The sequence below is a fragment of the Mobula birostris genome, chromosome 19 (genome assembly GCF_030028105.1).
Source record: "Mobula birostris isolate sMobBir1 chromosome 19, sMobBir1.hap1, whole genome shotgun sequence".
NCBI lineage: Eukaryota > Metazoa > Chordata > Chondrichthyes > Myliobatiformes > Myliobatidae > Mobula > Mobula birostris.
Window position 1 is genome coordinate 61,112,777 of NC_092388.1, and position 18,523 is coordinate 61,131,299.

The 18,523-nt window shown below is 41.6% G+C and overlaps 1 protein-coding gene across 1 annotated transcript in view; it reads left to right on the top strand.

The window, feature by feature from the left end:
- Nucleotides 1-10,266: 10,266 nt before the first annotated feature.
- lztfl1 (leucine zipper transcription factor-like 1) overlaps nucleotides 10,267-18,523 on the top strand; it is an 88,254-nt gene continuing 79,997 nt past the window's right edge. Inside the window, exon 1 of the mRNA XM_072283073.1 lies at nucleotides 10,267-10,383. Coding sequence (XP_072139174.1) covers nucleotides 10,381-10,383 — 3 coding nt within the window. The 5' untranslated portion in view covers nucleotides 10,267-10,380. The remainder of the gene's footprint in view (nucleotides 10,384-18,523) is intronic.

The window sequence follows — 18,523 nt, forward strand, 5'->3', positions numbered from 1 at the left end:
CTCCTATCTTGTTTAGCAGCCTCATGGTGTCACTTTGTCAAATGTGTTATGAAAATCCAAGTACACAACATCCACTGATTCTCCTTTGACTATCCTGCTTGCTACTTCTTCAAAGAATTCCAACAGATTTGTCAAGCAAGGCTTTCTCTCAAGGAAACCTATTTTGTCACATGCCTCCAAGAACCTCGAAACCACATCCTTAACAATTGCCTTCAACATCTTCCCAACCATGGAGGTCAGGCTAAGTGGCCCATAATTTCACACATCAAAGTTGCTGGTGAACAACTTTGATGTGTGTTGCTTGAATTTCCAGCATCTGCGGAATTCCTGTTGTTGGCCCATAATTTCCTTTCTTCTCCCTTCTTGAAGAGTGGAGTGACATTTGCAATTTTCCAGTCCTCCAGAACCATGCCAGATTCTGTGGGTTCTTGAAAGATCATTACTAATGTCTCCGCAATTCCATCAGCTACCTCTTTTAGAATCCTGAGGTGTACTCCATCAGGTCCAGGTGACTTATCTACCTTAAGACCTTTCGGTTTCCAAGTACCATCTTACTAGTGATAGCAAGTGCGCTCACTTCTGCCCCTTGACACTCTCAAACCTCTGGCACATTACTGACGTATTCCACAGTAAAGACTGAAGCAAAATACTTATTCAGTTTGTCTGCCATTTCCTTGTCCCTATTTCTATCTCTACAGTGTCATTTTCCATCTATCCAATATGTACTCTCACTCTTTTTTTACTTCTTATATATCTGAAAAGAACTTTTGGCATCATTTTTGATATTATTGGCTAACTTACCTTCGCGTTTCATCTTATTTCCTTGTAGTTTTTTCTAATTGTCTTCTGGTTTTTAAAAGTTTCCCAATCCTTTAACTTCCCACTATTTTTTGCCCTGTTATATGTCCTCTTTCTCTTCTTTGGGATGTATCTATCCTACGGCTTCTGAATTGCATCCTGAAACTCCAGCCATTGCTGCTCTGTTGAGATCCCTGCTAGTGTCCCCTTCAAATCAACTTTGGCCAGCTCCTCTCTCAGGTCTCTGTAATCTCCTTTACTCCACTGTAATACCAATGCATGTGACTTTAGTTTCTCCCTCTCAATTGCACTGTGAATTCTAACATATTGTTTCCTAAGGCTTCCTTTACCTTAAGCTCCCTAATCATATCTGGTTCATTCTACAACACCCAATCCAGAATTGCTGATCCCCTAGTGGACTCAACCACAAACTGCTCTAAAAAGCCATCTTGGAGGCATTCCATAAATTGCATATTGAAAACCCCCCATGACTAATATAACATTGCCTTTTTGACGTGCTTTTTCTATCTCCCACTGTAATTTGTAGACCACATCCTGACTACTGTTCAGAGGCCTGTAAGTAACATGTCATCAGGATCTTCTTACCCTTGCAGTTTCTTAACTCTACCCACAAGGATTCCACATTGTCCTATGTCACCTCTAAAGATTTGACTTCATTTTTTTACCAGCAGAGCATTCCTCTTCCTCTGCCTATCTGCCTGTCCTTTCAATAGATTGTGGATCCTTGGATATTAAGCTCCCAACTACAACCATCTTTCAGTCATGACTGTGAATCACACAATGTCATACCTGCCAATCTCTACAAGATCATCTACCTTATTTTGTGTACTGCGGGCATTCTAATATAACACCTTCTGTCCTGTATTTGTCACCCTTTTAATTTTGTCCCCCTGTTACACTGCAACACATCCCACTGACCGCAATTTTGCCCTATCATCTGTCTGACAGTCTCACTATACACTACCTCTGCTTGTAAACCAACATCACTATCTACAGCCTATCATTTCAGTTCCCACCACCCCTGCCCCCTGCCAAACTAGTTTAAACCCTTCCCAACAGCTCTAGCAAGGATATTTGGTCCCCATCTGGAATATAAGAACAATATGTGTTATCTATCCCCTATTATATTACCCAATGATATAATAGAGAGCAATATGGAATAATTTGGAGTGGTAAGGAGACAAAAACGGGCCCCCCAAGAGAATTGCTACACATAGGACAAAAGATAAATTGGCAAATATTAAAGAATGTTTGAAAGGAACAATGATCATCATGGATGATTTTAACCTGTGCATTGATTGGACTAATCTAAACAGGAGAGGGTACTATGGAGGAGGAATTTGTAAAGTTCATGAAGAATTGTTTTGCAGAGCAATATGGACAGAATTTAACCTTTTATATTTTTCTTTTGTAATGAAATACAATTAATGAGACAACTTGCAATTAAAAGATATGTTGGGACTGGTATAAGTACATGGTAGAATTAAAAATGCATTTTGAGGACAAACACTTTGTGCCCAAACACAGTATCAGTCAACTTATATAAGGGTAATTACAAAGAGTTGTTCAAAGTTCAAAATACATTTATTATCAAACTATGCATACATTACACAACTCTTACAAAAGAGAGCCAAAAGAACCCATAAAAAAGACAGTCAAACACCTAATGTGCCGAGAGAGAAAAAAGCAAATCATGCAAACAATAAGAGTAAGCAAATAGCATTCATATAACCATATAACAATTACAGCACGGAAACAGGCCATCTCGGCCCTTCTAGTCCGTGCCAAACACTTACTCTCACCTAATCCCACCGACCTGCACTCAGCCCATAACCCTCCATTCCTTTCCTGTCCATATATCTATCCAATTTAACTTTAAACGACAACATCGAACCTGCCTCAACCACTTCTGCTGGAAGCTCGTTCCACACAGCTACCACTCTCTGAGTAAAGAAGATCCCCCTCATGTTACCCTAAACTTTTGCCCTTTAACTCTCAACTCACGTCCTCTTGTTAGAATCTCCCCCACTCTCAATGGAAAAAGCCTATCCACATCAACTCTATCTATCCCCCTCACAATTTTAAATACCTCTGTCAAGTCCCCCCTCAACCTTCTACGCTCCAAAGAATAAAGACCTAACTTGTTCAACCTTTCTCTGTAATTTAGGAGATGAAACCCAGGTAACATTCTAGTAAATCTTCTCTATACTCTCTCAATTTTGTTGATATCTTTCCTATAATTCGGTGACCAGAACTGTACACAATACTCCAAATTTGGCCTTACCAATGCCTTGTACAATTTCAACATTACATCCCAACTCCTCTACTCAATGCTCTGATTTATAAAGGCCAGCATACCAAAAGCTTTCTTCACCACCCTATCCACATGAGATTCCACCTTCAGCGAACTATGCACCATCATTCCTAGATCCCTCTGTTCTACTGCATTCTTCAATGCCCTACCATTTACCATGTATGTCCTATTTTGATTAGTCCTACCAAAATGTAGCATCTCACATCTATCAGCATTAAACTCCATCTGCCATCTTTCAGCCCACTCTTCTAACTGGCCTAAATCTCTCTGCAAGCTTTGAAAACCTACTTCATCATCCACAACTCCACCTATCTTAGTATCATCTGCATACCTACTAATCCAATTTACCACCCCATCATCCAGATCATTAATGTATATGACAAACAACATTGGACCCAGTACAGATCCCTGAGGCACACCAGTAGTCACCGGCCTCCAATCTGACAAACAGTTATCCACCACTACTCTCTGGCGTCTCCCATCCAGCCACTGCTGAATCTATTTTACTGCTTCAATATTAATACCTAACGAATGAACCTTCATAACCAACCTTCCGTGTGGAACCTTGTCAAAGGCCTTACTGAAGTCCATATAGATAACATCCACCACTTTACCCTCGTCAACTTTCCTAGTAACCTCTTCAAAAAATTCAATAAGATTTGTCAAACATGACTTTCCACGCACAGATCTATGTTGACTGTTCCCAATCAGACCCTGTCTATCCAGATAATTATATATATCATCTTTAAGAATACTTTCCATCAATTTACCCACCACTGATGTCAAACTCACAGGCCGATAATTGCTAGGTTTACTCTTAGAACCCTTTTTAAACAATGGAACCACATGAGCAATACGCCAATCCTCCGGCACCATCCCCGTTTCTAATGACATTTGAAATGTTTCTGTCAGAGCTCCTGCTATTTCCACACTAACTTCCTTGAAGGTACTAGGGAATATCCTGTCAGGATCCGGAGACTTATCCACTTTTATATGCCTTAAAAGCGCCAGTACTTCCTCTTCTTTAATCATCATGGTTTCCATAACTTCCCTACCTGTTTCCCTTACCTTACACAATTCAGTATCCTTCTCCTTAGTGAATACCGAAGAAAAGAAATTGTTCAAAATCTCCCCCATCTCTTTTGGCTCTGCACATAGCCGTCCACTCTGATTCTCTAAGGAACCAATTTTATCCCTCACTATCCTCTTGCTAGTAATAGAAACCCTTTGGATTTATTTTCACCTTACTTGCCAAAGCAGCCTCGTAACTTTTTTTAGCTTTTCTAATTTCTTTCTTAAGATTCCTTTTACATTCTTTATATTCCTTGAGCACCTCATTAACTCCAAGCTGCCTATATTTATTGTAGATCTCTCTCTTTTTCTGACCAACTTTCCAATATCCCTTGAAAACCATGGCTGTCTCAAACTTTTAACCTTTCCTTTCAACCTAACAGGAACATAAAGATTCTGTACCCTCAAAATTTCACATTTAAATGACCTCCATTTCTCTATTACATCCTTCCCATAAAACAAATTGTCCCAATCCACTCCTAAATCCTTTCGCATCTCGTCAAAGATCTCCAATCAAAAATCTCAACCCTGGGTCCAGTCCTATACTTCTCCATAATTATATTGAAACAAATGGTATTGTGATCACTGGACCCCAATTGCTCCCCAACACATACCTCTGTCACCTGATCTATCTCATTCCCTAACAGGACCATCCAAAACTGCCCCTTCTCTAGTTGGTACCTCTATGTATTGCTGCACACATTTTACAAACTCCAAACCATCCAGCCCTTTTACAGAATGTGCTTCCCAGTCAATGTGTGGAAAATTAAAATCTCCCACAATCACAACCCTGTGCTTACTACAAATATCTGCTATGGCTCCTCCAATTCTCGCTCCCCATTACGTGGTCTATAATACACCCCTATAAACGTTGCTACACCTTTCCCATTCCTCAATTCCACCCAAATAGCCTCCCTAGAGGAGCCCTCTAATCTATCCTGTCAGAGCACTGCTGTAACTCTGACAAGCAATGCAACACCTCCCCCTCTTGCCCCTCCTATTCTATCACACCTGAAGCAACAAAATCCAGGAATAGTTAGTTGCCAATCACACCCCTCCTGCAACCATGTTTCACTAATAGCTACAACATCATATTTCCAGGTATCAATCCATGCTTTAAGCTCATCCACCTTTCTTATAGTGCTCCTAGCATTAAAATAGATGCATTTAAGAAACTCTCCACCTCTTCCTCTCTGTTTATCCCTAATGGTACAAACAACTTTATTATCTTTTTCTTCCTTCTCCCCTACATTTTCGGTCTGAGTGCTCCCGTTCTCTGTCCCCTGCCTATCCTCCCTCACACACTGTCTACTAGCTTTCTCTATTTGTGAACTAACCTCCTCTTTCCTAGTCTTTCAATTTGATTCCCACCCCCCAACCATTCAGGATGAGCGTGAGTCCATAGACACAAAGCCCGGAGCAGGCCACAGCTTCAGCCTCAGTTCGCCACAGAGCTGAATAAACATCTTGAAGCAGTGAGCAGAACTGGCCTGATCCTCATCTCTGGTCCTGACACCCTGCCTTTTCAATCCATCTGGCCTGACATTTAAATTGTCCAAACATCAGGTTGTTTAAAATGGACTGGACAAGTATGTCAGTGCATGAGCAGTAGCTGATTTTAGTTCATAACACTCATCAGCAATGTATCCTAATCAGAAAGATGAAAATTGTGAACTTTTTGGGTAAGACAAGAGGTCAAGGAAACTATTACATCAAATACTAAAGCATACAAAGTGACAAAAGCTAATGGTAGACTAGACAACTGAGATTTTTTCAGGAACAAGCAGTAGAGGACTGAAAAGCTACAGTGGAGAGAGAAAATTTATTGTGAGAATACAATGAAACAGATCAATAAGACAAGCTTCTTTGATACGAAGACAAAGAGGATAGTGAAGATGTGTGGGAAAGCAAGACTGGGGCATTAATATCAGGAGACAAGGAAATGGGAAATAACTTATGCCAATTCTCTGCTCTAATCTTCACAGTGGAGAACATTGAAAATATCCCTTTGGGGACAGGTGGGTAGTTTCAAACAAGAGGGAAGAACTTGCAGCAGTCCAAAGTTCAAAGTACATTTATTATTGAAGTATGTACACATTATACAACCTTGAGATTTGACTCTTTACAGGCTGCCACAAAACAAGAAACCCCAAAGAACCCTAACCCTAAAAATAAAGACCCGGTGCGCAGAGAGTAAAGAACAAACAAAAACACTATCAGACAAAATAGTACGTTGAAATATCTAATGAGGCTAAAGGGAGATAAGTCATTAAGACCTAGTGTCCTTCATTCAAGGAAATTGACTTTGAAGCTTTTAGAACTCTAGTTTTGAAAGGATATCAGTAGACTTAAACTGCGATTGTGATTCCCTTGTTCAGGATAGGAAAGTTTAACAGATCATTGGAAGGTATCATGGAATAAATAGCTAGTTGTTTAGAGAAGCTTGATGCTTCAAGTCAATGTGGTTTCATAAAATGCAAATCACACGAGTTATTTGAGAACGTAACAAGCAGAGTCAATGGATGAACCATATTTTGATTTTCAAAGACATTCAAAGGCATACTGCTTAAAAAGCTGATGCACAAGTGCTTATGTCATTGGGGGAAAATGGAAGACTGGCTATCACACAGAAGACAAAGAATCAGTATGAATTCCTGTGCTGCTGCACTCTAGGCAGTGGAGAAATTCATTGTGGCTAGATAGATATTTTATTGATCCCAAAGGAAATTACAGTGTCATCGTAGCATTACAAGTTCACAGATATAAAAATATTAGGAGAGAACTTTGAAAGAATGAAAATGAGTTACCTGAAGTAGTGTAACAGGAGAGTGTCTTCACTTCCCCAGCTATGGGTTGATTCATTATAGAGCCTAATAGCCACTCTTTGGAACAGTGCAGATGTCTTTAGTGTCTGTCTTAGTTGAGAGGTGACTCACAAGATATAAATGTCACAGTCTGGTCCATTGACTCCTCATTCCAGTTATTTCCTTTTCCCCATGGTAAATTGGGTGCCTTGATTAAGGCACCTGTTTCCCATCTGAGCCGGCAGCATGAAAGCTCCGGCTTACAGCTACTCGGGTCTGGACCGTCACCTGAGCAAGTACAGTTGTGCCCAATTCAGGTCCCCGTTCATTGTGGACTCTAAGTGGCTTCGGTGCCCAGGGTGCTTTGTGGATTCCGTCGTTTTCGTGTCCAGCTGAGTTGCCGGCCGTTTGCCGCCACTCCGAGCCAAAGGTATGAATTCTGCCATTTCCATGGCCAGCTGAGATTTGCTGGCCATTGCCACTACTCCAGGCCGAGATTCGAATAGACTGTTGTGGTTTGGATTTTGTCGTCTCGTATCCAGCTGAGTAGGCAGGCCGTTTGCCGTTACTTGAATGGACTGTCGTTGTTTTGTCATCTCATATCCAGTTCAATAGGCAGGCCATTTGCTGCTACTCGAATGGACTGTCGTTATTTTGTCGTTTCATATCCAGCTGAGTAGGCAGGCCATTTGCTGCTACTTGAATGGACTATCGTTGTTTTGTCGTTCCGAGTCCTAGTCCAAGTCCAAGTCCAAGTCTAAGTCCTGGCTCTGTGTCCAAGCCCAAGTACAAGTCCCAGGGCTCCGAGTCTGAGTCAAGTCCTGGTTCCGAGTTCCAAGTCAAATCCAAGTCCTGGTTTCGAGTTCCAAGTCAAATCCAAGTCTGTCTCCATGCCTGTGTCCTGCACTTGGGTCCGCCTCCAGTCGTTCCGTGTAACAATAAAGAGTGGTTCATTCTTAACTTTATTGTAGGGGGAAGGGAATGACTGTTGTGATGTCATGCAGATTAGCAGAAGATCTTTGTTTTTGTGAATGGAAAATTGATCTTCAGATGTGGAAGATCCTTGGAATAGCATGTACAGTTTAAAAAAGTAGAGTGCAAGCAAACAGCAGATAGGCTACAATTATACAAAGCTCAGACTTCTAGCATTGGCAATAGTTTGATGTGACTGATAGAGAATTGTTAACCATGAGATATTAACAGAGGTCTGAAGCAGATGACATTCTTGCTAAAGTTTTTCCTAAAACTAGGTGAAGAACTTAAAACTCATTAACTACATTGGAAACATGGGAAACTGAAGATGCTGGAATCTGGAATCCAAAATATTGATAGAAGCTGTCCTTGGGCTTGGTGTCTTCAAACTTTTGACCTGCACTTCTCTTGTAGTCCAACCACAAACAAGAGAAAATCTACAGATGCTGGAAATCCAAGCAATACATATGCTAGAGGAACTCAGCAGGCCAGGCAGCATCTGTGGAAAATAGTAGAGTTGATGCTTTAGTCCAAAACCCTTCATCAGGACACTTCTCTTGTAGTGCACAGCTAAGATCTTATCCATTGTGACTCTTTGGCGGGCAGCATTCAGGTGAACAACTCATGTATTGAGAGCTGGTGACTCTTGAAATGATTTACCCTGAGGACAGAGATGTCCTTCTGTCATTTCTGCAATCACTGAGACATCCCACCTCTCCTGGAAGTTCCGGGAGTCTCACGCATATTGATAGTGGCTCCCTGATGCCTGCAAATCATATGCAATATCCTGGAAATTGATTTTTTTTAGAGCGAGCAAGTGGGAGGGAGGGCAAGAGAGAGAGAGAGAGAGAGATAGATAGAGAGAGAGAGAGAGAGAGAGAGAGAGAGAGAGAGACAGAGACAGAGAAAGCAAGTGACAGACGTAGCGAGAGAGTAAGAGAGAGAGCATCCTGATTGGTCTGTCTTTGTGCTAAGTAGACCTATTGGTTTTCTCTGTGGGCGGGCTTTACAGTTGACCTCTCTCTCTCTTTCATTGTTCATCAGTTCAGTTTAGTGTCCTGCAGTGCCATGGCAGTGTTCCAGAAAAAGAAAATATAAAATTTACTTCACCCCAGACTACACTAAAGTGTACCCCTGCCTCATAGGGGTCAAAAATAATGACAGTTTGCAACAGTGACTTTTCTATTGCCCATGGTGGGTTAAATGACTGTAAAAGACATGTTGAGGTGAGTTTAACAGGTGGCATTCATTCATTAGCATACCTAACGTTATTTAAACCAGCTGGCTAGCTGCTAAGGAGCTACTCTATTGATGTCCTATGTGATGAGGCCAAACTCCCTGTAGACTTGCTTAAAGTAATAGAATAAAAAAACGACTCCATGATAATATAATTGTGAATCTTGTGAATCTGATGTCTTGCAAAATTAACAAATTCATTGACACAGACTGCAATGAGGTTGAGACTTCTGGCAAAATGCTCAAATCTGCCAAGTAAGCCACATCACAGTACAAGGAAAGTTTGCAAAAGAAATAGAAAAGCTATTTGCATTAGCATTTAGCTATTAGCATTGAGACTGCCAACGAAATACTCAACAAGGAATATATATGTATATATGTGTAAATAGTTTCAATATGTGATCAAAATAAATTGTTGTGTTCTTTCATAATCAAATGTCCTTTATACATACACCCTTGGAGGTCGACTTTGGGGGGGGGGATATGGGGTTGCGGGGTGCAGGGGCGGTGGTGCTACCTCCCTGAAATGAGTTTTTGTAGGGTGGGATGTCTGAATCACTTATTTTTAAGGTAGTTACAACACTTTCTCTGAGGTTCCATATAAGATAAAATGAGATTGTGAATGTAGCAACAAGCAATCTGCAACAAGGATCTCAGTTGGTCGAATAGCACAATAAGAAGTACTTTATTGATCCCGAGTGGGAAATTATCTGTGGGAAGAATTAATTTATCTACGTTTTAGATCGAAAGTCTGTGTCAGCCCTGATCCCAGATTCCAGCATCTGCAGCCTCTTGCGTCTCTGACTGGGCGAACGGAGGGGCCAAACTACTGATAAGTATGAATTAGCATCCCAGGGTTTGCAAAGGGGTGGAGAAGCAAAATAAATTGTTGGGAGTCGGAAACAAAAACAAAATACGAGTCATGGAGCAATTTAGCGAGCATACAGGCTCCTCTCATCTAGTGCTACCAGCCAGTTGCCGCCGCAGGGCTCTGAGTGGGGGATCGTGATTGGACGGCACCGACCTCACGTGCTCGGCTGACGTACGCCGTTGTCGTGGTGATGAGTCTGTCGGGCCTCGGGCGGCTGAGCGGCGGGTTTGTGTAGTGCCGTCGGCGGCCGAGGAGAGGCTGAGAGTCGGGGGACCGTGATATGCGAATCCGACATGGTAGGCGCGGGGCGACCGGAGCTTTTAAACAGCCGTAGTATACCTGAACTGGTGCCGAGGGTCTCGGGTTGCTGTAAAAGGCCACTGAAGCCCCGGAGCTAGGTTTTGCGCTTTTTCGGAGGACTGGCAAACGTCCGTGTGTGTGATTTACTTCAACGTGCAGCACTGCACGCATTAGTAACACAGATGTGGAATGTTGTTTTTGCCTGTTCATTGGAAAACAGTGTCAGTATGGGATTTAGTGCTAAAAAGACCTGGGAGTGTGTGGGGGTGGGGAACAAAACTGCAGATATAGGAAACTTGAAGATATAAACAAAGTGCGATAGAGCAGACCAGGCTGCATCCATGGTGAGAGAAGGAGGGTCCATCACTTTTCATCAGGATTGGGAAAGTAAGGAGACTGGTGTGTTTAAGTCTTGGGCGAAAGAGTGGAACGAGCAAGGATGATAGATGGAAACCAGGACCATCTAGGTGTCATAAATGCTGCTGATGCTCTCCGGGTGATGAATATTCGTTAATCTCACTTGATCTGTCCGGTAGAATGCAAACTGAGGAAGTCGAATGAGCATGTTGGGCAGAGAAGTGTTAGCACCGTCAGACGCAGAACACGGTAGTTACTGGAAATGCGTAGGAGACGCTATCTATCTGAAAAGAGATAAAAACCGAGTTAGCATGCTAAAATTATGAACCCCTCATCCTTGTTTAATACGACAGCCCTTTTTGCAATGTTTATCAAATGTCTCTTAAAACAAAGATGTACTGTATTCACCTAGCTGGAGGCGTAGTGGTATCAGCGCCGGACCTCAAGATGAAAGGTCCCGAGTTCAAATCCAGCCGGCTCCCCTGCACACTTTCCATCCGTGCTGGTGATCTCTTTGGAAACTCACTCAGCAGAAGGCAATGGCAAACCACTGCTGTACCTTGGCTCTCTCTACGTCAGAGAGGCGTGGAGGGAAATCATCCACTAACCGGAGGAACTCTGGATGCAATGGACCTTTCCTTTACTGTATTCACTAACATACAGCACACACAAAATGCTGGAGGAAATGGGCTTTCTTACTCTGACTCATGATGAAGGGTCTCAGTCTGAAATGTCGATAGTACTCTTCCATAGATACTGCCGGGCCTGTCCAGTTCCTCCAGAATTTTGTGTGTGCTGCTTGGATTTCCAGTATCTTCAGATTTTCTCTTGTCTGAGACTGTATTCACTAGTTCTCTTTATTGGCCCTTGCTAAATCACCCAAGATATACATTTCACATTATTTGACTCAGTTGACTCATGATTATATAATTTTCCAGGTACCCTGTTGTTACATCTTTAATGATTGATTTCAGTATTTTGCCAGCAAGAACTGTCAGGATAATTGGTGTGTAGTTCATTATTTTTCCAGTTTCTTAAATGGTGACATTGTACTTGCTGCCTTGTGATCTGCCGGTACTATTCAGAATATAGGAAAGTTCAAAGTAAGTTTTTTTTAATCAAAGTACATGTATGACATCACAGTCCTGAGATTCATTTTCTTGTGGGCATTCGCCCAACAGGACAGGTAACCAATGTGCAAAAGACAACAAACTCTACAAGTAGAGGGGGGAAAAAAAAGCAATAAATATTGAGACAAATGTGAGGTGTTGCACTTCCATAGGAACAACCAGGATAGGTCTTACACAGTGAACTGTAGGGTGTTGAGACCAAAGGGATCTGAGAATGCAGGTCCATAATTCATTGAGAGTGGTGGCATTAGTAGATAGGGTCATGAAGAAAGCCTTTGGCCCATTGGCCTTCACAATTCAAAGTATTGTGTATAGGAGATGGAATGTTATGTTGAAGTTGTATAAGAGGCCTAATTTGGAGTATTGTATGCAGTTTTGGTCACCTAACTACAGGAAAGATGTGAACAAGTTTGAAAGAGTACAGAGAAAATTTATAAGGATGTTGCCAGGACTGGAGGACCTGAATTATAAGGAAAGATTGAACAGGTTAGGATTTTATTCCTTGGAATATAGAAGATTGAGGGGAGATTTTATAGAGGTATGCAAAATTATGAGGGGTATATATAGGGTAAATACAAGCAGACTTTTCCCACTGAGTTTGGGTGGGACTGCAATCAGAGGCCATGGGTTAAGTGTAAAAGGTGAAAAGTTTAAGGAGAATATCAGGGAAACTTCTTCACTCAGTTGGTTGAGAGAGTGTGGAACAAACTGCCAGTGCAAGTGGTACATACAAGCTCAATTTCAATGTTTGAGAGAAAATTGTATAGGTACATGGATGGTAGGGGTGTGGATGGCTATGGTGCAGGTGCAGGTGGATGGGACTATGCAGATTAAATGGTTCAGCATAGACTAGATAGGCCAAAGGGCCTGTTTTTGTGTTGTACTTTTCTATGATTTCCTTTAAAGTCAGTTCATAGGTTGGGGAAACAGTTTAGTGATGGGACATGTGAAGTTATCCCCTTTGGCTCAAGTGCCTAATGGTTGAGGGGTCATGCCTGTTGCTGAACCGGTGCTATGGGTTCTTAGACTCTTGTACCTTCCTCCTGATGGCCACAGCGAGAAGAGAGCATAGCTTTGATGGTGGATGTTGCTTTCCTGAGACAGCGCTTCATGTAGATGCTCAGTGGTGGGGAGGGCTTTACCTGTCATGGACTGGGTTGTATCCACTACATTTTTGTAGGTTTTTTCATTCAAGGGCATTGGTATTTCCATACTAAACCATGATGAAACCAGTCATTATACTCTCTACTAAACTTATATAGAAGTTTTGTCAGTTTTAGATGACATACTAAATCTTTGCAAAGTTCTGAGAAAGTAGAAGTGCTGTTGTGCTTTCCTCGTAATAGCACTTGTGTGCTGCACCCAGGACAAATCTTCTGAAATGATAGCACCAAGGAATTTAAAGTTGCTCACCCTCTCCAACTCTGTCTCATTGACCTCCAGTTTCCTCCTGAAATCAGCAATCAGCTCCTTGGTCTTGTTGATACTGAATAAATGTTGTTGTGGTGGTGTTACTTAGGCAGATTTTCAATCTCCCTCCTATATGCTGATTCTTCACCTTTGATTTGGCCATTGACAGTTGTACTGGAGCATCTGCTATCTTTGTAGTTGCCTCTTTCAGTACCACATTTGTCTTCACTAAGGAGGACATAAATAATCTTCTGGAAATAGTAGGGGACAGAGGGTCCAGTGGGATGGAGGAACTAAGGGAAATACATGTTAGTAGGGAAGTGGTGTTAGGTAAATTGAAGGGATTAAAGGCAGATAAATCCCCAGGGCCAGATGGTCTACATCCCAGAGTGCTTAAGGAAGTAGCCCAAGAAATAGTGGATGCATTAGTGATAATTTTTCAAAACTCTTTAGATTCTGAACTAGTTCCTGAGGATTGGAGGGTGGCTAATGTAACTCCACTTTTTTAAAAAAGGAGGGAGAGAGAAACCGGGGAATTATAGACCGGTTAGCCTAATGTCGGTGGTGGGGAAACTGCTGGAGTCAGTTATCAAGGATGTGATAACAGCACATTTGGAAAGCGGTGAAATCATCGGACAAAGTCAGCATGGATTTGTGAAAGGAAAATCATGTCTGACGAATCTCAGAATTTTTTGAGGATGTAACTAGTAGAGTGGATAGGGGAGAACCAGTGGATGTGGTATATTTGGATTTTCAAAAGGCTTTTGACAAGGTCCCACACAGGAGATTAGTGTGCAAACTTAAAGCACACGGTATTGGGGGTAAGGTATTGGTGTGGGTGGAGAATTGGTTAGCAGACAGGAAGCAAAGAGTGGGAATAAACGGGACCTTTTCAGAATGGCAGGCAGTGACTAGTGAGGTACCGCAAGGCTCAGTGCTGGGACCCCAGTTGTTTACAATATATATTAATGACTTGGATGAGGGAATTAAATGCAGCATCTCCAAGTTTGCGGATGACACGAAGCTGGGTGGCAGTGTTAGCTGTGAGGAGGATGCTAAGAGGATGTAGAGTGACTTGGATAGGTTGGGTGAGTGGGCAAATTCATGGCAGACGCAATTTAATGTGGATAAATCTGAGGTTATCCACTTTGGTGGCAAAAACAGGAAAACAGATTATTATCTGAATGGTGGCCAATTAGGAAAAGGGGAGGTGCAATGAGACCTGGGTGTCATTATACACTAGTCATTGAAAGTGGGCATGCAGGTACAGCAGGCGGTGAAAAAGGCGAATGGTATGCTGGCATTTATAGCAAGGAGATTCGAGTACAGGAGCAGGGAGGTATTACTGCAGTTGTACAAGGCCTTGGTAAGACCACACCTGGAGTATTGTGTGCAGTTTTGGTCCTCTAATCTGAGGAAAGACATCCTTGCCATAGAGGGAGTACAAAGAAGGTTCACCAGATTGATTCCTGGGATGGCAGGACTTTGATATGATGAAATACTGGATGAACTAGGCTTATACTCGTTGGAATTTAGAAGATTGAGGGGGGATCTGATTGAAACGTATAAAATCCTAAAGGGATTGGACAGGCTAGATGCAGGAAGATTGTTCCCGATGTTGGGGAAGTCCAGAACGAGGGGTCACAGTTTGAGGATCAAGGGGGAGCCTTTTAGGACTGAGATTAGGAAAAACTTCTTCACACAGAGAGTGGTGAATCTGTGGAATTCTCTGCCACAGGAAACAGTTGAGGCCAGTTCATTGGCTATATTTAAGAGGGAGTTAGATATGGCCCTTGTGGCTAAAGGGATCAGGGGGTATGGAGGGAAAGCTGGTACAGGGTTCTGAGTTGGATGATCAGCCATGATCATACTGAATGGCGGTGCAGGCTCGAAGGGCCGAATGACCTACTCCTGCACCTATTTTCTATGTTTCATCTACCAGAAAACATTAGGAAAGCCTGATGAAAATGACCAGTAGGTTCAGGGATTTTATAAAAACAAACAAGTTCTTGGATTGAAAACTCCACCACATCTTTGACAAATAGAAACAGTACTCTTGGTTCTTGTAGGCTGAAGTTCAAACAGAAAACTCATGATTTAAAGAAGAGGGCAGAAAACCAAGACTATCTACATATCAACTGAGAGCCAAAAATGGAGAAGAATTTATCAAGGATAGACAGTACTTGCTGAAATACAGCGGCATGCAAAAGTTTGGATACATCTGGTCAAAATTTCTGTTACTGTGAATAGCTAAGCAAGTAAAAGATGATCTGATTTCCGAAAGGCATAAAGTTAAAGATGACACATTTCTTTAATATTTTAAGATTACTTTTTTATTTCCATCTTACAGTTTCAAAATAACAAAAAAGGAAATGGGCCCGAAGCAAAAGTTTGGGCACCCTGCATGGTCAGTACTTAGTAACACTCCCTTTGGCAAGTATCACAGCTTGTCAATGCTTTCTGTAGCCAGCTAAGAGTCTTTCAATTCTTGTTTGGGGGATTTTTGCCCATTCTCCCTTGCAAAAGGCTTCTAGTTCTGTGAGATTCTTGGGCCGTCTTGCATGCACTGCTCTTCTGAGGTCTATCCACAGATTTTCGATGATGTTTAGGTCCGGGGACTGTGAGGGCCGTGGCAAAACCTACAGCTTGCGCCTCTTGAGGTAGTCCATTGTGGATTTTGAGGTGTGTTTAGGATCATTATCCTGTTGTAGAAGCCATCCTCTTCATCTTCAGCTTTTTTTTTAAATTAACAGACAGTGTGATGTTTGCTTCCAGAATTTTGCTGGTATTTAATTGAATTCATTCCTTCCTCTACCAGTGAAATATTCCCCGTGCCACTGGCAGCAACACAAGCCCAAAGCATGATCGATCCACCCCCGTGCTTAACAGTTGGAGAGGTGTTCTTTTCATGAAATTCTGCACCCTTTCTCCAAACATGCCTTTGCTCATTGCAGCCAAAAAGTTCTACTTTAACTTCATCAGTCCACAGGACTTCTTTCCAAAATGCATCAGACTTGTTTAGATGTTACTTTGCAAACTTTTGATGCTGACTTTTGTGGTGAGGACGCAAGAAAGGTTTTCTTCTGATGACTCTTCCATGAATGTCATATTTGTGCAGATGTCACTGCACAGTAGAACAGTGCACCACTACTCCAGAGCCTGCTAAATCTTCCTGAAGGTCTTTTGCAGTCAAACAGGGTTTTTAATTTACCTTTCTACCAATGCTACGAGCAGTTCTCTCGGGAAGTTTTCTTGGTCTTCCAGACCTCAACTTGACCTCCACCATTCTTGTTAACTGCCATTTCTTAATTACATTACAAACTGAAGAAACAGCTACCTGAAAGCACTTTGCTATCTTCTTATGGCCTTCTCCTGCTTTGTGGGCATCATTTATTTTAATTTTCAGAGTGCTAGTCAGCTGCTTAGAGGAGCCCATGGCTGCTGATTGTTGGGACGAGGTCCTCCTCCCCCTCTCCCCCCATTACAGCCCGACTTTGGCAAGTATCACAGCTTGCAAATGCTTTCCCTGCAAAAGACACTTTGGTGGACAGCTGTGATTGAATCCATTTAGTTTTGCCCAATACTGCAGGCCCAACTGAATTCATCTTAAATACAGAGGCACTTCTCCCATCTCCACACATAATGCCGGGACTGATGTTGTTCTAAAATCTCCACAACAGAGTCTAAGTGCTTTGGACTGCACAGTGTCTAGTTTTCCAAGCACTGCCGTAGCAGCGGAACCATAAGCAATACAACCATAATCTATAACTGATCTAATCATAGCTAGATATATTAAGTACATAGTTTCCCGCCCTGCTCTCCAGTCACATACAGCGATACTTCTCATAACATTTAAAACTTTCTCACACTTTCCAATTGTTTTATCTATATGAACCCTCCAAGTAAGTCTTTCATCAAACCAGACACCTAAAAACTTGAATACCTTGACTTTTTGTAGTGGAGAATCATATAGACACAATTCACAATCAGGAATCTTTCTTCTAAAGCCAAAACTCATATATTTGGACTTGGAAGCAGAAATCCTGAAACCCCATTTATTAGCCCAGTTTTCAACTGATCTTAAAGCCTTTTGTACCTGACTTAATATATACTTGACATTTCTTCCTCTTTTCCAGATTGCACCATCATCTGTCCCTACCTGATCAAAGATATCATTTATCACGACATTAAAAACTGGACTAATGACACTTCCTTGGAGGGTACCATTACCTATTTTAACTGACTTGGAGCTTGTTCCGCCTATTTTTACTTGAATTGTCCGTTCCTTAAGGAAATCTTTGATCTAATTAAACATTCTACCTCTAATTCCTGCATCATAGAGTTTAATTAATAAGCCATCCTTCTATAGTGAGTCATGTGCTCTTTCAATATCTAGAAATACACTTACCATTACTTCTCTATTTTGAAATGCTTTTTTAATTATCATGATCTAAAAGGGCAGCAGATTCCATTGTTGATCTTCCAGTTCTAAAACCATTTTGATAGGCAGCAAAATGTCCCTTATTTTCCAAAAAATAAACAAGTCTGTTGGTCACCATTCATTCCATAATTTTACTAAGCACTGATGTTAAAGCTATAGGCATATACGAACTAGGACTAGACGATCCTTACCAGGTTTTAAAACTGGAACTACCACTGCACACTTCCATTCTACTGGTAATTTTCCTTCTTTCCACACTGAAAGAAACAATGCTAGAATTTCTGTTAATACAGAGTCATCTAAATGCTTAAGCAATTCATAACACAGTCCATCCCTACCAGAAGTGTTTGAACCTGATTGGACAGCTTCCTGCAATTCCTGAAAGGAGAAAAACAAATTTATGGAGCTATCCAAACTCCTGTCCAATTTCCAACTTTCCTTTAACAATTTCCTTTCTCAAATCACCTAACTCTCCAGAACTGTGTAACACTTGGAACACCTCTACAAACATATCAGCCTTTTCCTTATAGGTTACAGCTTCAATATCTCCTTCCAGCAAAGTTGGGATAGATGGTTTCCTATATATCCCTGACATTCTGTGAATGATCATCCATAGCTGCTTTATAGGTGTCTCAGGGCTCTGGGTTCCACAAAATCTTCTCCAACTATGCCTTCTTTGCATTTTTAATTACTCTCCTTGCTACTGCTCTTTCTTTTTTATACTCCATAATGTTATCTAACACTGGGTACTTTCTTAATTTCCTGTAAGCTCTATTTCTGTTTCTTACTGCTATATCA